Below are 21,577 nucleotides of genomic sequence, written 5' to 3' on the forward strand. Positions count from 1 at the left end.
AACAATGATTTAATTGATCCACTAGGTGGTGTAATAGGGCTTCAGAAAACATGAATCTGACTATTTATTTGGTTCACTGATTTAACAGAAAGGTTCTCTAAAATTAGTTTATTTTTAATAAGTCCTATTTATTCCAGGCTCTAATGCTATGATAGATTGCGTCACGGCTGATCACAGGCTTTTAGACAGAAGCTGAACATTAGAAATCTACTTGTGAAATGGCTTCTTTTCAAATCCACTGTATATCAGTATGTAGACTAAAATGATGTCAAATGAAGGCAGCGGCACAAAATATAGTGTTCAAAACATCTATGTAGCAGGTTCATATTCTGCATAGCAAGTGGAAACAACTGTAATGTTATGTCACATAATAAAACAGCAATTGTGCAATAGCTTGAACAAGATTTGGTAATGTGTCAATAGAATTTAGATAATTAATCTCAGACATGGTGAGAAGAAATCACTAGAGGGATTCAATGTTTACTTGCAACATCAGAATAACTGGAGTTCACACCAAGGCCAACTGAGACATTTTTTATAATTAATTTTACCTGAAGAGGAACTTTTCCCCATGTTTTTCTTATTCCGCGATCCTCAGTCTATTGTTTGACAAAACAATCACAGTTCTATAGGTCCTCTTGCAAGCTTTTTACAGAGATTTCTACAATTTCACTGGCCTTCATCAGATGATAGACTTGGCTCAATCATAGAGACGGATCTGTTGACAGCTCAGTTGCTGTTATGATTTCATCCACAGCACTTTTAGGATTTATCATCTCTTTTGACTTAAAAGATGGATTTTGTAGGTCTGGTTAAAAGGTCCTGAAAAAGCTAGTAAGTGTACCTTGAGAGTTGGGTTTGTTTTGTGAAACCACTCTTTCCTCTGTCAAGACTGTGCTTTAGTGTTAAATCTCAGCCAGCCTGTCTTTGTATATGTATGTGCATCCTCAGTGTCTGTAGAGACAAAAATGGTTTAGCCTGTTGTAGCTCCAGGTTGCTGCACCAGTTGGAGGTGTTTCTTCATCTCCTTTAATGCTTGGCTCATGTTCAGGATCTGAAACACTCATACAGCAAGACAGCAGAGATACAAATCTGTATTCTGAGAATAAACAATAAGGCCTTTTTTATGGAAGACATTTTGTGATGTGAAGGTTAGAAATGCAGGCAAAAGTGATAAAATTAATTAATTTAATTTGTTGGTTCCCTGGTATTGTGCAGGCTGTCTCCCTGTAATGACTTACTGGGGCACGAACAAAGCCATTGGTAATTTTATTAGTGTGATGTTACACTTTTGTTTTTCCTTTCATTTGAGGCCCTTTGAATTAAATCTAAGTGGCAACAAAGAAAATTGACTCTCTTAGAGTTCACACTGTGTATATTTTATTTGTTGTGTATTCATACATGCTTGTGACAACTGCCCTGCAGACTATAAAGACTGTCTAAGTGAAGAATGAACTCTACATTCATTTTAGGTGAGAAAAATGGAGCAGTGTTTGACTAGGAAAAAAACAACACACATAGCCTAAAGCAGAATAAAATGTTGACATCACACAGTCAGCAGTATATTGATCCCAGACATACCAATCACCATGATAAAAACAGTCAATTATTATGATATGGTTGGGGATAGAGGATGGAGTAGATGGAGCCATGTTTTTAGTGTAAAATAAGCAGTGAGGCAAATGTATATATATACTCTAGATGCAGAATTATCATATATTTATGTTACAAATGTAGGCCTTGTTGCCATTATGCAATGCATATGAAGTATTTAAAGGGCCAAAATGCATCTAACAATCTGAAAGGTGTTCTTTCCTTTCATCTATTCATAAACCTGCTCAAACAATGCAACAAATGTAACAAATTAATCACTTTTAATGCTCTGTCATATTTTATTTAATACATCACACCTCCCATCTCTCATATCTTATCCCAAATTTGCTCCTGTCTTACGAGCACTGTCTCTCCTCAACCGTTTATGTCTTTAATACCACTCTTAACATTACATCATTGTTACACTAGCTCATGCTGGTGCTTTCGTGGGTTATAGTAACTACACCAGCTATATGGACAAGGTCACCACCAACAGATGAAAAGGGGAAAAAAGCAACAGTTGGATGAGGACAGAAAGAGAGGAGATAAAAGGTGCAGAAAATCCATTAAAGGGCAGATTCACTGATTATTTAGAGTATAGGGAGGTGAAAGGAATTCTCTATACAGATGGTGTTGAGCTCAGGTTGATTCACACAACTAATTTCTTTTTCTTTTGTCTTTTTCAATGCGTAACTATGGAATAAAGAAATGTCTAAAGTCTAAAAGTCCCTCTGTCAGCTTTTTTAAAATTCTACCTCTAACATAGGTTTGCAAATAAGTGAAACATTTATGTTTTAAGTCACATTAAGTCCTATAATAATAATAATTGTGATAATGTAACAATACGTTTAAACAGATGGATAGATAGATAGATAGATAGATAGATAGATAGATAGATAGAAACACAGTGAAAAGTCAATAAAGTACAACATACAGTATGAAGGTCAGGGAACAGTCCCCGCCGCTGACGCCCACCGCTGTCATTGGTCGAGAAATAAAAGATACGTACTTTGGAGGAATCTCATTGGCTGAGAGAACCCGGAAGTAGGGGAGGAACCAATCCGCTGGATAAAAGTCCTCATCGGTTTGACAGCAACAGAGTGGACCTGTCTTCTTCTCTGGAGTGTGGAGTTATTTCAATTCAACATCCTCCGCATCCGCTTTTTAAAGCTTGTTCAGTTAACTATTTCATTTAACTCAGGCTCATTGTAATCAATCATGGCTGCCTATAAATTAGTGCTGATCCGCCACGGAGAGAGCAACTGGAACCAGGAGAATCGGTTCTGCGGCTGGTTCGACGCAGATTTGAGCGAAACCGGGGAAAAGGAGGCGAAGAGAGGCGGACAGGCCCTGAAAGGTGAGGAGGAACTCATGCATTTTGCTCCAGAAATATCTCTGAAATACTGCAGGCCAGAGCACCGCTGCGATTGCATAACAGCCCCATAGACCGCCCCCCTGTGCAGACGTGCTGAAGTGATGCTTTTATGTGGCTGCAGTGGTATAGTGCTATAACAGGGGCCAAGGAGCAGGGGGGAGTTTATATAGAATATATCATAAAAATGTTGGATCCTTCTTTATTATGTGTAAAAAGCTTTCAAAGAATTAAACTGTAAATGAAGCATCTTGAACATGCAGAAATACCTGAAATAGACATAGGACAGTAGCCTTATTAAACCAGAGTAAGAATGGCAACCATTATTGGATTTATTATGTCATTTAAAGAACAGAAATCAGCAGCTATTTTGTTAATTGGTTAATTGTTTTAATATTTTTCAAGCACAAACATTCTCTGTTGTCGTCCAGCCTTTCAAATGTGATCATTTGTCATTTTTTGACAGTAAATTGAATATCTTCAGGTTTTGTACGGTTAGTCGTTCAAATAAGCACAATAAAGACATTCCCGTTAGCTATGAGAAATGGTTCATGGCTACGAGTTGTTGTATGTAGCCATAAAACATCTTGTATTTTCAGTTTGAGAGAGTTGCTTTTTCGTTCTCTCCTCGTTATATCATTTATAATTTATGTTTAATTCACTTGTTATTATGGGACTTGTTATTCCCAGAAGGCATTATGGGGGATTTACTAACTAAACAAAGCTGATAGAAACAAAGTATCCAAGTGGAATTTCTTTTAACAGCTTTAATAAACTCCTCTCACAAGTCTCTCACTCTTACAGATGCTGGCTTTGAGTTTGACATCTGCTACACCTCTGTGCTGAAGCGGGCCATCAGGACACTGTGGCTGGTCCTGGACGGCATTGACCAGATGTGGGTGCCAGTGTACCGGACCTGGCGTCTCAATGAGCGCCACTACGGAGGCCTGACAGGGCTAAACAAGGCGGAGACGGCCGCCAAGCACGGAGAGGCTCAGGTGAAGATCTGGAGACGCTCGTTTGATATCCCTCCTCCCTCCATGGGCCCAGACCATGACTACTATACTATCATTAGCAAGGTAAGATATGATATCTACAGTGCATACACACAATCAAGGAGCTTTGTTGGCCTGTGAGGAAATGAATGCTTTTGTACATATTGACGAACTGACTGCACACAGACATAACAAAGAAGAGGCATGACTAGAGCTGATCGCTGCAGTCGGGCCCTATAATCAGCTGAAATCAGCAGAAATGATTAGAGTGAAAATAGTGGATTTAAGGTCATGTGTCTCAGTCTTTTTGTTCACAGCACAGTCAGCTTGAATACCCAAATATTTTACACATACAACAGTGTAAATCTAATCTGACAGCCATATCACGCACTGGGGATATAGTCCCCGACTATTTGGTAACATGTGCCCCAGTGTTATTACCTAATAGTATGTCCAAGGTGAGTTAATATATGACTGGCATGAATGAGGTCTGCTAGGTTCAAGTTCAAAGTTCAGTCAAGGTGGAAATAAACTGTTCAGAAGTCAGCTAGACAAGTAAAAAAAAAAGATAAAGAGATGGCTGATTCTGTCATGCCTGCAGAAGACAAAAACAACATGTCACCATATTGCTCTAAAAGTGACACAAGGAGTCTCGTAGACAGCTTCAGTCCTCACTCACTCAAATTCATTTATATTCACCATCATTCACACAAACTGCTAGCTTGCATTCAGGCGCTTTCTATTCTCAAATAAGTGTACAATAAGTCTTCGTGGAAGAGGATTCAAGGATCAATTATTTATTTATCTTTTTGCTGTTAGTCTTCTGGTCTATTATGTATTTTACATATTGAGATTGTCTTCCTTGCAGGATCGTCGCTATGCAGACCTGACTGAGGACCAGCTTCCTTCCTGTGAAAGCCTGAAGGACACCATTGCACGGGCACTGCCGTACTGGAACGAGGAGATCGCCCCTCAGATCAAACAGGGAAAGAGGGTGCTCATCGCTGCCCATGGAAACAGTCTGAGGGGGATTGTTAAGCACCTAGAGGGTGGGTAGTGTTATAGAGTTTACGTGCAAAGCTTTGCTTAATTCTTGTAGGCCAGGGGTCAGAAACCTTTACAATCAAAAGAGACATTTTTGTTAAAAAAAATAAAAATCAGTTTGGAGCTGTGAAACTTACATGAGCCTTATAATGCTAATTTCTTACTGCAGATCAAAGCATATCGGTAAGACAGCAGCAGCTTTGGTGGTGAAAGCAAGCAAATCTGTCCGTGCACTTTTAAATTATTTATTTTCCTCCGAGACTTGAGTCTTTTGGATGTGGAATACGTAGCTAGACTAGCGAGGGAGACTCAAGACTAGTAGCCACCGCTACTGAGGTTCCGCAAAATATAGAGGAAAAGGCGCTAGGTCAGGATGTAAGGTATGATGCACATTGTAGTTGACAAGATGTTGTCAATTTCATGTGTTATGGCTTCACAGCTTTAGAATATAAGAAATAGGACCGCAGGTGGCATGTGTAGATTTCAACGTACTTTTTTAAAGTACTTTTTTCCCCTTTGTCACAATGTTTACTGAAACTCTGTCACACAGTGATAACATATTTATAATAAAAAAAAAAACTGCAAATTCCCTAACTTATCCATAACCGCTCTGTTTGTATGTGCTGCCACCTGTAGGAATGTCGGATGAAGCCATCATGGAACTGAACCTGCCAACAGGAATCCCCATCCTCTACGAGCTCGACAAGAACCTGAAGCCCTTGAAGCCGATGCAGTTCCTGGGAGACGAGGAGACTGTACGCAAAGCAATGGAGGCTGTGGCTGCTCAGGGAAAGGCCAAGAAGTAAAGCAACAGAAAAGCCCTCTATGTGTATGACAGTGTAGGTTGTTCCTAACAGTTGGCCTCAGATTAGTGTTTTTCCTAAATCCTAATTTATTTTGGATTGTAATGCGTGAAGAGTACACTGTAGATTGCTGTCAAAGGCAACCTCACTCTACTTGCACAGTACAGGGATAGTAGAGGGGGGAACAATTGGGATACATTAGGACCAGGGGAGCCACAGCTCTCAAGAGATTGTAAATAATTTTAGCTAAAATGGTCCAATAATATCCCAACTTTTGAGAAGGTATCAATCAACTGAAAGGGATAATATTATTGATAAAGGCAGGTTTCACCTTCTTATCCTGTACTTGAATATTTAAGTAATAGTCCCTTTTAATAGTTAAAACATTGCCACTTAAAACAAATAATATAGTTTTTGTTTTGCGAAAGAAAAAAGTCTTAGCTATGCTGTCCACTGCCTGGGATGTTAACTTCCAGGCTGTGGTCTCTCTGCCACAGTCTGTTATACAATGTCAGGCTACTCTATTTGTCTTGGTGCTACACACACACATCTAACACAGTGCAGACAATTAATGGAGACAGGATTCCTCTTGTTGTGGCCTCTGTTTGCCCATGTTTATACTGTATGTCTATGTGAAATACTGTTTTTCAAATGCACTGGTGGTAGTAGGGAAGTTATGTGTGTCTGATCATACTGACTTCATTATGACATGTTGTAGTCTATTAAATGGACCCCTGCAGTGGATATTTTCTGTCTCACTTTTCAGAACTGATGCATTCCACTGATAAAAGATGTAATTTTGCAATCTCTTGAGAGCAGTTAGGACAGTTTAACAGTCCTTTTCTCTTACTTTCTCTGTCTATGAATGGTATTTGTGCAGTGTCCTCGTATGTTGTATATGTCTGTGTTGTGTCTGACAATTTGTATTTTTCTCTTTATGCAACATCGCGTTTCGTTTTAAATTTGAACATTACCAAACACTGTATTGCTGTCAGTATTGCAAGTGATTAATCCATTATTTGGATTGTAGTCCTCCAGTTTCACAGTAGACTACTGTTGTGAAGCACGATTAATCAAAGATAAAAGGTCTGAATTTAACCATTCTCTTTGTTACTCTGTATGATTGCCTTTGGTCTGTCTTTGCCTCTTGGTGTCTTAGTATTTATGTGCCTCCAGCTCCTGTTTCTACTCTGAATGCCTCCAGCTGGCCTCACAGTTGGGATTTGGTTTGAAATATCCCATTATGTCTTACAGTACTGCCATGTTTCTTTTTTTAAATGTAATTCCCTCTGCATTGGTTAAATGTACCCTGAAACCTGTAATACATGTACAACTATGTTCAAACTAATGTTTTCGTGTCTGCTTGTGTCTGGATGAATTTTAGTTTCTATAGTATAGTTGTCATAAATAAAAAAATGTCCACATAGTGATTGGAATTACTACACCAAGTCTAGCTTATGGTCAAAGTCTTTTTGATTCATATTTACTTACTGACCAGGTTTTTCTAAGCTGATCAGTTCATTTATAGTCTGAAATTATCACCAGCATAATTAAAGTAATATTGATAAATTAGAATAATAAAAAATAAAATGGGAAACAGTGCCAAAATATACATTTAGCTTGTTTATTCTGAAAAAAAGCATTTTATCCTAATAATTACATAAACAACGTTGCCCGACCATATCAAACAGATAACAGGGAAAGATTTCCTCTGGTCAGTGTCAGTAAAACAACAACCACTGATTTAAAATCAGCCGTATTGAAAAGCCATGACACATATTAGAAAGTTTTAAAATAAAATATTCTGTGGAAAGATGAACTCGTTAGAATAACCCAAACTGTACTAATGTTGAACTCCAAGTCCCACAATGCAGTTCGTGTAATGTAGATTCGGCTGCAGGCGGGAGAAGATCACACTGATGAGCTGATTTTAGCATGGGAGCTGTGAGTCCGTTATTCTTTTTGTCTGTGGTTATTGACAGACTGTACAGTCACCAAAATGAGAAGAGCAACAGAAAATCAAGGAAACACTCGGTGAGTAAATCCTTGGACTTTGTTTACACTCCAGTGTTATTTAGCGCGTCAGCTAGCTAGCTAAACAGCACTTCCTGAAACAACAGCTGGCTAATATTCAGTTAATATTGATTAACTAGTTAACGTTAGCAGTTGTATGGTAAAGTTAGCCAGACACTGTGAGGAAGACCGCCATGTTACGCTCTGAAAATACTTAATGCTAACTAATAACAGTGATGTTAAGACAACGTGAACATGTATTAGTCGGTGACAGCTTCCTTGCTAGCGTTAGGTAGCTGTTTTCTAGATGCTAGCATAAACACCGCTCATGTTTATCGCCGCGTTAACGTGTTGTTTAGTTAAACGCTTATTTGTTTGTGATGGAGGGTTTTGTGGGTGTGGTATCGCTCAGAAATTATGTCAAAAAGACACAACCGCAGGTCAAAAGTAACTCGTGGCCAAGCAGGAATTGACTAGCAGGTGTCTTTGTTGTTTTCGGCTACGATAGGGAAACTCATGTTTCACGATTTGTCGGTTCTTTATCGTCTGGTTTGAAAACTGCACTTACATTAAATCGTTAAATTGCATTATTGTCGTCTTGGTGACAACAAAACTTTGATTCAAGTTTCTCTCCCCCCCTCCCCCCCTCTGGCTTTTCTTGCAGAACACTTTCAGAATACTTTTCCCCGAGGAGTAAAGGTGGGTCTAATTAAGTTAAATCTCCTGTATCCTGCAGTCAGGTGGTGATGTTTTGGTTAATAACACTGTATTAGTATTGTAATACGTTTTATTATTATTATAATAATGATGATAATAAGGATGCTTGCGCCGAACAAACATGTTTTTTAAATATAAACATTTGCAGCTCCTATGCACAAATGCTGTTTGACATGATTGAAAACCTAACTTATTCAAATTACAATTATTCTTTATTCACACAGTTTATTCTCACAGCTCTAGTGTCATGTATCTACAGATAATATAATACAACACAGTTACATGGTAAGATGCAATATAATGTGGCGTCACATTGTGTGTGTGAATCTAATTTAATTTCCCACAAAGCAGCAGTTTGTTTTGTCGTGTATCAAAATGATCTTTAGGACAGAAGATAAACAACTTCTCTCAGTTAAGAAGTTTACTTTGAATTATATACCAGTAATTAAAATAATACTTGTACAAGGATCTTGTTGGATTGAGAAGCCACACTCAGCAGAGTGCTGTTACTCTGTCTTTTCTCGCCCCAAAAAGAGTAATGACCAAAGGTTACAAGAGGTTATATTTGTTTTACATTAAGCAATGTGATTGGTGGACTATATGATGGGACGTGACCGTGGTTTAGATTTGGTGCATCCTTGTTGGTGCTCAGACTGGTCCCAGTCTCTCGGTACGCGGCCCAACCAATTCCTAGGAGACACGCCCTAAAAGAAAATTAATTATTCCACCCTGTTCCCCCTCCCAACTAATATTATTTATGTAACTAGAGCGACAGTCAGAACTGGGTGCCTCTGACCATTCTTCCTCCCACAGACAGGTGTTTGCAACTAGTGTAGCTCCCAAGCAGAGATGAGACAATGTGTCTGTGTTTCTTATCTTTGTGTATTATCTTTATAAAATGCAGGCTTTCACATCTGTGTGTATTAAAATATATTTAAGTGACTAATCCCTAACAGTTTTATGTTTGTATTTATTTCCAATACAATCAACATGCACACGTTCTTACTATGTAGAGTATTTTTGTGCATGTAACAATAATGCAATTAAATAAATAGTCTAGGCAATCATGACAAATTATGATGAGACTGATCGTACATAAAATAGAAGATTTAAAAGAAATATTGAAACAACTATTGAAATATTATTAAACAACAGTAATAATCGTCTGTATTAAACAATTTACATATCTAAATGAATACTGTCAGGTTTTGAAACTGTTCTTAAATAAATTCTATGGACATTCGTACCAGTAGGTTTGACTCACTGCAGCTTGTCCGTCCTCGTGTCTCTTACTCACATCTCTTTCGTATCTTTGCTGCAAGGAAGGAAGTGTATTACATGTATTATGAAAAGCAACCACAGTCCAAGTTTTAGCAGAGGTGGAGCCAACTTTATTTGTGCTTTAGAACATAACTGTTCAGTAAATACACAAAATAAATATTATTTTTGACCACATCAACCAACCCTAAGTCTATTTAAAAATAAAAACAAATGCATGCATGCAATGCAAACAATGACTTTGTTGAAATCTGATACGTTATGTTCATCGTTCATTGTCATGTAGTTGTCATTTACATTAGTTAAGCAACATATTACAGCTCTAATTAAAACAGGATCTAATGCCTTCCACCTGGAGCATGTTCAAAACAGATATACAGTAAAACTATGTCATTTATTGAGCATGCTTTAGAAATTATTAAGCATACATCCCAAAAAAGTGACGAAACTGTTTGTGCTAAAATAGTATAACAAGAAAAACATCTTCATGTCGTGACAAAGAGGGCCCTCCTATAGTTTTGTGTTGTGTGGTAATTTTTGAGACATTTCGATGACATATTGATATTGGTGCATAAACTCAGTCAGTTCCCCTGTGCGCTCTGTAGGTGCAACCCCTCTTCTAAGCTAAACGGACTATTTCTAACATGTGAGAACACCAATCTCCTGTTGTAGCCAACTAGAATACTTGTAGGCTTAAATGCTGCCTGGTTTGTGTGACATCTCAAGCCCGAGCTGGCTGCAAAATGACAACATGACACGTCAGTCCTGTCCACATTTGAGCTTTAAGTGGCACCAAAGAGACTTTGAGAGACTTCAGACCATAATGCACAATTGTTTCTTATGTTTTCAGTGAAGGACCTCGCACTCCAGGAGTGCTCCCTACCCCATATCAGCTCTTTTATCCAGGAGACTCCAATGAAGCCATCTCAGGTCCCTAACCAGCTTCCTCACCCACCACCCAGGAGAATGTTGCCACTTCAAAGCCCCGAACTGTGCCACAGAGACAGACTGGGTCCACCGCGGCACCCTTCTCATCACATGGGACCAATCCACTCAGGGTTTGTTCCGAGCAGCCCAACTAACATTGGTTACCCAGTGAGCAGGCCTCATCCCACGCCAAGTATCAGACTGGATCCTCTGCATCATCCTGCTCAACCTCCAGGGTCTTTCTGCCCACGGTTTGTTCCAGTCAGCCCAACTAACAGTGGAACTACAGCTAATAGGCCACAGCCCTCGCCTCCCTTTAACTTTCATCCCGCAACCCCTCAGTTCATGAAGGATTTAAGCAACCACTCCCCATCCTCTCCCATCAGGAGAGATCAAGCGACTGAATCGAAGGTCACATTACCTTACTCAGGAAGTAAAAATCCAACAGCACAAAGACAAGAATCAAACAAGGTAATGTTTTCTCTTTTTTAATATAACCATTAGTGAAACCTAGATGTGTTAAAAACCGTGTTTATGATGACCGGTAGTATAGCAGTCATGTGATGCTGAATTGTGACTGTTAACATTTATTCCGTCAGGCTCAATCCAGTGACGCGAGGAGTTCCATACATACTGTCCAGCTCCACAGGCCCCCTATGACACCAGTACTCAACACCAGAGCTGCTCAAGAAGTTGGTCCACTACCCCACTCAGACTCGGAGCACTGGAGTCCTGTTAACAGCCAGTGGCCCCCGAGGGGCTACCAGCCTTCTCCGAGTACCCACTCATTTGACAGGAGTAGTGGCCCCACTTTACCAATCATGTACAGCCCTGTAGCCCCTTGCCAGGTAAAGCAGCTGATTAGTCACAAGGTAGCAAGTCTTAAACTAAAGAGCATTTGCCAGGTGTTTAGTCACTCTACTGATATTTGTTTAACTTGTAGTCTTTTGTAACCATGCCAATGTGGAAATGTGGCATGGTTAAATGTGCATGGGATGCATAGTGTTATGCACTGTTTTTGCTGTTGAAAATGTTGAAAAGGATGTTCCCTTTTGTGTTTTTTAGGACCAACAACATAAACGAACACCTTCAAGTGAAAAGTTCATTCCAGGTAATCAAGCCAGTAAATGACTACACCACTCAATTTATAGACAGATCTGTAAAGGTGAATTTTATTTTTGTAAAGTTTTACATGCCACATACTACTGCTCTTGGTAACCGATAACATTGTACGGGTAATTATCAGATCACTGACATTGTAAGACATTTGTAAACACTGAATATTTGTAAAAGAAAATACATTTTTTTATGCCTTTTTTTTGTCTCCAGCAGTGGACATGAATTACTCATCTCAGAAGAGGTACAGGGAGTTTGAGGACTGTGACGACGGTGCCAAGAAACTGTGTCTTCAGGGTGCAAACTCCCAGACACCGAAGCCCAGTGTTGGCAACTCACTCAGCACTTCGCTGGTGTCTCAGCCGTCATCGGGGCCTTCTTCAGTCTTGGAACTGTCACCCAAAACCACAGAGAGCCATCTGTGCACGGAACCAGCATGTGGCCAATCAACCTACTTGGAACTGTCATCCACATTTAAACCCACCCAGTCATCCTGCGCATCGTTGTCACCCAAACCTTGTATAAAGAGACGACCATCAACGGGGGCAAAGCAAGCCTATATAAATTCCTCTCAGAATCATACTGTGAAGTTAATAGAGTTACAATCACCTTCAAAGCCACGTGAAGACAGAAGTGAGGAAAACAATAAAAGCGATAAATCAAGCTCTTCGTTATCATCCGAGGTTCCCCAGAAGGCCACTGTTGGCTCACCTCATTTTCAGTCAGGCAGCCACCCCTCTGGCAATACTTACCGTAGTACCTCAGTCTTACCAGTCAAGACCCTGAGCAGAGGTAATCAGGTCGAGGAGAGCAGAAAAACAGACAGTAGCACTCCCAAACCAGCCTCAAAACCAAATTCCAGTTCTCTGAGTGGTCGCACGGTAGAACGGAACAAACCTGCCCGCCCACGACGACCTGTTGCAGTCTCTTATGATATAACTGAACTTTTTACTCCTGATCCCATTGTAGTCTGCCCCACAAATAAGAAAGCAAAGCCCAAGATAGATGGGGGAACGACTAAATCCCTCACCCAAGAGAAAGCTTGTTCATCCAGCGCTGTGTCCAGTACCACAACTACTGGATCCTCCTGTCTCATAACACAAACTGTCACAGTAACAAGTTCTCAGGCAGTAGACGCCAACGTCTCTTTCTTGTCATCAGCACCCCAGCCACAAATCTCCTTGCCAACTGTAGCTTTAGAGCGGGTAAAACTTGAAAACCTAAGATCTTTTTGCCCCAAAGACGTTGAACTCCAAAACTTGACTTCTTCAGGCAGGGAGCGTAAGGATGAGAGTGTTAAATCTGATGATAAACGTACATCTTTGCTTCCCAACAATGTGAGATCATGCGCTTTAGAGACTGACACCGCTGCCTCCGAGCAAACTCTTACATTTCAGTGTCGTCAGTCTCCACTGCTGGAGAGGGGGGCAAGTGAAGGGGGTAAAAAGCAGGTGAAAGAAGATGATCCTATGGATGTGGAGCTTGACCTAGGCCTGAGCTTTGCTGTAGATTTGGATCTAACCCAGAGCTCCCATAGTAGTGAGGAGGAGCAGCTTCTTTCCTTGCAGGAGATGATGGAGTGTGTTACCAAGCCTCCAGACACACCGGAGAAGGGAGCCTTCTCAGAGCCTAGCACACCTGGACATCACAGCTGCATGTCAAAAACTGTAAGCTCCACATGGCTTATTTTTATCATACGTGAAGTTATGAATCTGTCATAATCAACTTGCTGAGCTTGTTTGGATCTTAATTGTTGTCTGTTGCGTTTCCCACAGCTGCCATTGCCTTCCACCACAAAGTCAGGCATCTACAAGAACAACCTCGATCAGATGCTGAAGGAAATAAACACCACTAAAAAGTATATTATTCAGAAAACTTCACTCACGTTACCTTTTTAATTTGAGCTGCAGTAGCTGCACGAGAGGAGCTAACATTGTCCACGTTCTTTTTATCCATCAGAGCTAAAGAGATTGAGACACAACTTCTAACTGCATGTAAAGAGGACTTGTTGAGAATAGCTGAATACGAAGAGGCTGAGGAGAACCGTGAGGAGGGCATCTCTTCAGAACACCAGTAAGACATGTAAAAGCACATTGCACCTTGGCACTGGATCAGAGTCCTTGCACATTAATTAACTGATCTGCATTGTTTATGTTCTGTTGTAAATGTGTTTTTTCTTAGGGAATTCCTGCAGCGCTACTCATTGATGTCCAGCGCAATCAGGGAAGTGCCTCCAGGAGAAGTGGTGTTCAATCTGGAGAAATTTGGCCAAATCTTCAACCATAATACGCTGCAGCTGAGACAGTGCATGGTCAATCCACAGGGGACAGTACAGAAAACGCTTCTTTGGTGAGTTGTGTTCTTGTGTGTGTGTATATATGTGTGTGTGTGTGTGTGTGTGTGTGTGTATATGTATGTATGTATATATATATATATATATATATATATATATATATATAAACTGAAGACTAGATTACCACGAGCTTAGACTTTTAAGCTAACTTCTAAACTTTAGACTGTGAGTGTATCGCTTTTTCTCTCCACTCATGTTTCCCTGCCTTCTAACAGGTCCAGCCCTGCTCAGCTGAGATTGCATGTAAATATTGGATTGTTCCAAGAAGCTTACGACTGCCTCTCGCCCTGTCCAACTCAGGTTACACGTTTCCTATTCCAGGTAGGACACACACACACACACACACACACACACACACACACACACACACACACACACCTGTAGCACGTCAGTAGTGGTTTGTGTCCAAATCGTCAAGGCACTGGCAGTAATTTCTTTGTTGTTCTTTGTTGATCAGATGATGTCCGTCCATAGTGAGAGGATGATATCTGAAAAGATACTACAGGCCCTCTGTGACATCGCCTGCACTGCTGCTTATCAGATAGGTCAGTGTCTTCCACCACCCACCCCCATCATTTTGGTATTTCCTCCCTATTGTTAAGCTCTATTAACATAACTTTTTTTCCTGTGTATTCTTCCTCAGTGAAAAATGGGAGCCAGCAGTTTAAAGTGTGGGTGCCCAGTTTGGCCGATGTGGCGCTGGTCTTGATGAATATGGGAGTGGCGTTTGTTACTCTCTTCCCTTTTGAGAATCTGCAGCCTCCATTCACAGAGGGAGATTTGCTGTAAGTACTGTTCCTGTTTATGGGATTATTCATTTATTTTGTTGTATTCCTATTTTAAAGCATAAAATATGATCTGAAAGTTGTTTATTTGATGTCTTTAATTTCATGCAGTTGAATATCTGTGTTTGTGTAGGGAGGACATCTATATCAAAAGTGAGAGTCCCTCCAATAACAAGGAACAAAGCGCCTTCCCTGAACACAACTGCAACAACATCTTGAAGGTGAGTTGCGAAAGGAAACAGATATGAACAGTTTGCTGTCATGTCTGAGACAACACAATTTAACCATTCAGGTCATTCACTACTTGGATTTCTCTTTTTGTTCTCGTCTGCAGTACCTGTCTTACTGTATGGGTCTATGTCCACGGGCGTACAGCGACGATGAGCTGCTTCTGCTGCTGACTGTGGTGGGAAGGGTGGGACTGGACACGCGTCTCCTCCTCCAGTCCAGTGTGGAACTGTACCCTCTACAGTACAAAATTGTCAACAACATCAGGGACTGGAACACCATGGTCAGTTCATATGTTCCTTGCATGATTTTTCAAAAGTTGCAGGGATAGTGAGGACAAGTTTTCATTGTTTCATTTTATTTCAAGTCGTAGAATTTGAAAACCGGGGTTATTAGGTGAATCTGTACCAAATCATGTAAAATTATCAAGTTGATTTACAGTGCGTTGAACTATGTGCCGCTGCTTAACGTCAGCCAAAACTCCTAATATATGTGTATTCAAAACCTTGAATACATATTTCTTTTTGTTTTTTTGTTTCAGTTTGCTTTGAATCATTAATTTGATTAACTTGATATGATCATATCACAATAGACTTCCAGTAGACAGTTGTTAAGATTATATTGAATTATTGCCAATTGCTATTGTGTACGTGGGAATTATTGTAGTTAATATAAATTAAATGTTCTTTTCGTGCATCACAGAATGTTCAGTCCTGAAAACTGATTTACATTATGGAAATCATTTCCCCAAATTGTGTATAAACCCTGTTCACCTGTTTCTTTTTACTTAGTTAATTTATTATTTATCTGAAATGGTTTTCAGCTGCCCAGAATCTGTCTGGCCATTACTGATTTGACGGATGACCACCACAACATGTGCCTGCTAGTTCAACTGCTGCCTGACAACACACGTGGAAAGTAAGTCCTTTTATCTGTTTTTCTTTCTCTGATCTGCTTGTCTCCTTTATTTTTTCCCACACAATGAGTGTTTCTTTAAAATATTGTAGTTCTTAAAATGGCGTACATTAAAAAGTATTCTCTTTTGTTCATATAGACAACTGCGTCGACATCTGAGCCTGTCCATGATCTCTAAACTGTTAGATGGAAATTGTATGTACAGACCTACGGACAAAGAGATTCAGGTAATTTGTTTCACTGTGTAAACTAAACCTGGATGGTTTCCTTTAGATCCTTTATTTCCATTTAGATTATCTAAATGACTGTTACAACATAATGAATGTCTTCAGTAATCTGCATTTCCCCATCGTTCTGCCATGCTTAGCTCTCTAAACTGAGACCGTACCTGCCCCGTATGCAACCCTCCACCATTCTCAGAGCCATGCTGAGCTCCTCTAGGAGTCAGAAAGATAAAGACGAGGACATGGACACCCTAGACCAACAGGTGAGCATATAATGAATGTCTTGCCAATTTATTATGTGCAAGTAAAATAATCTTACATTCACAGAATTATAACTGAACGTTTTTCATGTGTCTCAGTCCTACTACCTCTGCTATAGCCTTCTGACCTTGGCAAATGAAGCTTCCAATTTTCAGTTCTTCCCTGCTCATCAAAAGGTAAGACTTCAATCCTTTATCTTTCTGGTCTCAAGCGTTGGCCGACTGGTTTTTAATCTGCTAATTTATCGTCAGGGTTTTTTTAATGTCTGATGTTTTGATGAAGGTAATATCCTTTTGCCTGCTGGGTTGTGTTAATGTTCCCTTTTTTCTTCTGGCTGTTAGGAGCAACTGCTGATTCTATGCTCTGAGCTGGAAACGCATGTTAAGTGTGACATCAGAGAAAGCGAGAAATGCCTTTACCGGAGCAAGGTGAGTAGGATTGTAAGAAGAGCTGCGGGTATTTTTGTGTGCCAGTGTGTATTTTGATGTAGATCCAGATGCGATATAAAACATTTCTACGTTTTCTACGACACGTTATCCTGAAGAAATTTGGTTTGCAGCCAGGCAATATATAATGATAATAATGACATAATCACAATAAACAGCAAAAATCTATTGTTAACTTTGCCAACCTGTTTTTATCTATAAGACTCAAGCCACAGTAAGTAAGAAGAAATTCAATAAACACGGATAAAAGTGTCTTTGAGTATTGCACATCTGAATATAACACACCTGTATTATGAATAATAAACACTGCAGGACCAGTCAGAACAGTCAGTATTATTATTGACTCAAAGCACATCTTGTTATCAGTGACTGTTCCCAAATATGTGCCCTCATGAGAAATATTATTGTCTATATCCTGTCAATAATCCTGGGGTGCGTTCTTTAAAATCAGTGATATCATGTCTTCATATGAAGTCTAGTTTTTGGTGCATTTATCTCAAGATAAAACTCACACCAACAACTGGTCCATGTTCAGAGTCATTATCAGGAAATATCCACATAAGCTTGTTATTGTAGATTTTGTATACAATATAAGACGAACGTGAAACGTGGTACAACCCCAGAGAGAGTCTGTGGAGGAAAACTGTTGACTCTAACACACTGGGCCCTGTTTGTCAAGAAATCCAATCAATGAGATTTACATTTATATTGCAAGTGGAAAAAAGTTTCTCAGCAAGTAACTGGCTGGATTGTGTTTAATGCTGTGGGAAAGTCCATGAAAAAGAGCTTAGTATTGCTTTTGGAGTCCTCCAAATACTGAAATAACAAATTCAATGAGAGTGTCATCCTCAATACTTCTACCTGCCCGGTAAGCAAGATGAAGTTTACCTACCTGATGTTCCACCAACCTCAATATCTCCTGTTTAAACAGTTTCTCTGGGGAACACACCGAGTACTGATGGTACTCTGTTTAAAAAGCTTTGGCCCTCTCAGTTTTGGTGCAAACATCATTCCTTATTTCACTATAAACAGTTTTGTCCCCTTCCTCAATGGAGCAAACTTTTCAATTTCTTGGAGACCCAAAGCTTAGCATTTTAAAGAAACAGCCTTCATAGGAATCACACAATATATTGTTAGTTAATCAGTGCTTTTAGACGAGTCCTGAAAGACCAGTCGGCACAGTTAAAGCTCCCCGGCTGAGGTACATAATATCTGTATATATTGTATACAATATTAGATTAAATTAGAAAGTATGCTGAATGTTTGTTTTTGGGCAAGTAATTTAAAGTTTCCTGACACAAATCCTGGCTGGAATAACAAGTTAGTGTTGTGTGGCTTGGTCCAATCCACTTTGTTTCTTTCTCTCTAATTTTTTTTCACTGCACACAGAGGTGAAAGCTAGTGGACCGTGAGGAGATGTCTGCTGAATTTGAAAATAGTTTATTGGATTAGATTTGTGTGACCTACAATGTCCACCTTTTAACTTCTGTATATGCCATTGTAGCTCTGCACAGAAGCCCATTTTGGGTACCTCTTTATCTCTCTGTTACTAATGTGAATATGTAAAAGTGATTTATCTTCATAATTGGTGTCAATGTCGATGAATTTAAAGGTCCAGTGTGTACCATTTAGGAGGATTGGCAGAAACAGAAGAATAGAATATTATATTCCTAAGTATGTTTTCATTAGTGTTATAATCACCTAAAAAAAAATAAGAATCATTGCGTTTTTCTTAGGTCAGAATGAGCTGTTTTTATCTACAGAGGGAGCAGGTCCAAACACTGGCTCTAGATAGGGCACTGTAGTTTCTCCTACATGCATTACTCAGTTGATGGCAATCTGCAACTTCACTGTTAGATACCACCAAATCCTACACAACGTCCTTTCAGTCAACGTCGAAGTCATTGTTGACTTGGTTACAAGATGCAGTCATGCAAGCCAGACATTTAAATTAGGGTGCGCTCTCAAAAGCAGTGTCTGTTAAACATCCAACTTCCTCCGCTCCCTCCAGGTAAAGGACCTGGTGGCCAGAATCTACACCAAGTGGCAGATGCTCCTTCAGAGGACCAGGCCTCTCCATGTACAGTAGACACACATTCTTATATAAATATTTTATTAAAAGTGTTTTCCTCATAAAAGCAGTATTTAGTTAAAGATTCTGATTTACAATTTTCCTCCTGTAGGGTAAGTTGTATGACTACTGGCAGCCTTTGCCTGTGGATACATTGACGAGCAGCCAAGAAGAGCAGGAGATTGACGGGAGTGATGACAGAGAGGAGTCTGTGATGGAGGACGATGACGGTGAAGAAACCAGTGGGACTGAAGAAAATGAGGTTGTAATGACTGCTGAGGACGAGGAGAAGGAAGAGGGAGACGATACGGTGGATGACACCAACAAGGCAGGAGGCGACAAGAAACCAGAAGAATTTGAGGGAGACTGTGCGATGGATGGCACAAATGAAACGGAGGAAGCGACAGAATCAGTACTTGGGGAGTTAAACCAAGAGATGCCAGAGATGGAGCCTCAAGTACACAAGGAATCCAAAGTGACGGATGAGCAAATGGAGTCCAAAGTGACGGATGAGCAAATGGAGTCCAAAGTGACGGATGAGCAAATGGAGTCCAAAGTGACGGATGTGCAAATGGAGGCTGGAAACAAAGAGCCTACTGAGGTCGAGACTGAAAATCAAGATGAGACGAGAGAAGCTTCTCACCATAACCAGGTGGCAGAGTGTGACTTAGTGTCATAGAAATCTGTCTTCAGGGCTTTAATAGCCGTTGCCTTAATGTTAAGCTCAGTTTGCACTATTTGTCTCCCCCCAAAGTTTCATTGTCAATACAAATATAAACTGTATATTTATGAATAAAACCATTTTAGAAGAGATCAGAGTTTGTCGAGGGCTGAGGCCTTATTCTTTTTTGGTAGTGCTGCACAAGAAACAAACAAAATATTGATTTATTTAATGTCTTGAAAAAAGTAATGATAAAGTTGTATGTTAATTACATTGTTGGTTGATGTGTGCAATGAGGGTATGTATGTGTTACATATACATACTGAAGTTGAGTGGGGGGTTTTTGGAGGGATATTTTTACATTGTTGTGTTCTTCCAGTTCTCCATTAGTTGTAGTAATTTCTCAAAGATATTTCATAATTTATTTGATCACTGTTTGCTTAAGCCTGTCTGAGTAATTGAAAAGCTGACTGTTTATTATCCTGCAAATCAGCCTCAAGTGGAAACACACCCATACATTAATTAGTTCATATTTGCCTTGATTCAGGGGCATGACACATTGTCAGCAACAATTTTCCGATACATATTATCTTGTTTGTTGATTTATTGTTATAATTTCACTGTTGTGTTGAATGTGTGCGTTCTGTTAAATTTCCCTGTTGGGAAAATATTTTTTTAATAATGGAAAAATACTTTTTTATATCTGTTGTCAAATACAGAAAATAAACTTTATTTCAAAATTCTGTGTTGCCTTTATCAAACATATCAGATAAAATGTAGTTTACTCCCACCATTATCTGCAATACTAACCTATTAATAATCATCTAGCTAATAAATAACTGATAGCATTTACAACATTTACTTGACCAAACATTGTCTAGTCCTACTTTGTAAACCCTGATAAACACATTTGAATATTTCAGTGATCTGAAATCTTAATTCACTATCAAACTGGATTTTGCACTGGATGTATATATGTTATATCTGAGCTCCCAATTTATTGATTTTGCACCATTTAATGATTGATATTCTTTCTTATAATAAATGTAGTCTCAAGAAATAAACTGGTGGGAAACATTAAGCAATATTTTTCCTTTTAGGTACAACCCATATATAATTTATATTAGAAACAGTACTTCCTAAATGTAGCACTCATATATGGTTGCGAAATGATCTCTAAGATCTCTTCAGATGGATGGCCAGACATTAGAAAATATGAATCTAAGGGAATGTAAACTTTTGGTTATGGACTTCAATAGGTTATTTAAAACATTGTATCTAGTTATGCATGTGTGTCAGTTCATTTTGCAGAGTTTATGGCTGCTATCTGCTCATTAGCTGACTTTCTTCTAAGTGGGAATCAACCTAACTGCACTGATAGTTTTCATTTAATTACCTCATAAAACTCCTTTTTTACGTGGTGTCACACAGTTACAGAGAAGAGCCATAAAATGGTATTTTAGTTGCCTTTTGGACATCATGGTCTTTTGCATTACCTTCAGAGATTGCAGTCTCATTTCCCTTTAATCAGTGTTCCTGTTCTGTAGTTACTGAGCTTCATCTGAGCACTATTGTTAGCACTAAACCCAAAAAAATCAAGTACATTATTTAACCACTTTAACTGTACTGAGTCAATATGGACTCATCAGACTTGTGTGTTTATAATATGGCTTTCTAAATGCAAGCAGGAGGTGAATGCAGAGACAAACTTCAGTCAGAAAAACAAACAGCATATTCATTTCATCTCAACTAAATGTCAAAACAGTGTAGGCAGT

At 39.4% G+C, this 21,577-nt stretch overlaps 2 protein-coding genes across 3 annotated transcripts; both read left to right on the top strand.

The window, feature by feature from the left end:
• The first annotated feature begins 2,646 nt into the window (after positions 1–2,646).
• Positions 2,647–7,151, top strand: LOC127371955 (phosphoglycerate mutase 1). The gene is made up of 4 exons (XM_051415207.1): positions 2,647–2,950; positions 3,770–4,044; positions 4,829–5,009; positions 5,641–7,151. The coding sequence occupies exons 1-4, from the start codon at positions 2,812–2,814 to the stop codon at positions 5,808–5,810; spliced, it is 765 nt and encodes a 254-aa protein (XP_051271167.1). The 5' UTR covers positions 2,647–2,811; the 3' UTR covers positions 5,811–7,151.
• Positions 7,152–7,692: 541 nt separating this feature from the next.
• Positions 7,693–20,542, top strand: slf2 (SMC5-SMC6 complex localization factor 2). Of its 2 annotated transcripts, none has more exons than XM_051415187.1 (21): positions 7,693–7,841; positions 8,485–8,519; positions 10,666–11,213; positions 11,342–11,590; positions 11,808–11,853; positions 12,072–13,525; positions 13,634–13,716; positions 13,818–13,931; positions 14,040–14,207; positions 14,427–14,532; positions 14,669–14,756; positions 14,855–14,996; positions 15,130–15,217; positions 15,331–15,507; positions 16,048–16,142; positions 16,279–16,366; positions 16,507–16,626; positions 16,723–16,800; positions 16,966–17,052; positions 19,082–19,150; positions 19,254–20,542. In XM_051415187.1, exons 1-21 carry the CDS (start codon positions 7,807–7,809, stop codon positions 19,818–19,820), a joined length of 4,437 nt encoding a protein of 1,478 aa, XP_051271147.1. In that variant the 5' UTR covers positions 7,693–7,806; the 3' UTR covers positions 19,821–20,542. The 2 variants fall into 2 exon arrangements, with proteins under 2 accessions (XP_051271147.1, XP_051271155.1); XM_051415195.1 differs by having other exon boundaries at positions 12,075–13,525.
• The last annotated feature ends 1,035 nt before the right edge of the window (positions 20,543–21,577 follow it).

Source organism: Dicentrarchus labrax, unplaced genomic scaffold, assembly GCF_905237075.1.
Source record: "Dicentrarchus labrax unplaced genomic scaffold, dlabrax2021, whole genome shotgun sequence".
Classification (NCBI taxonomy): Eukaryota; Metazoa; Chordata; class Actinopteri; family Moronidae; genus Dicentrarchus; species Dicentrarchus labrax.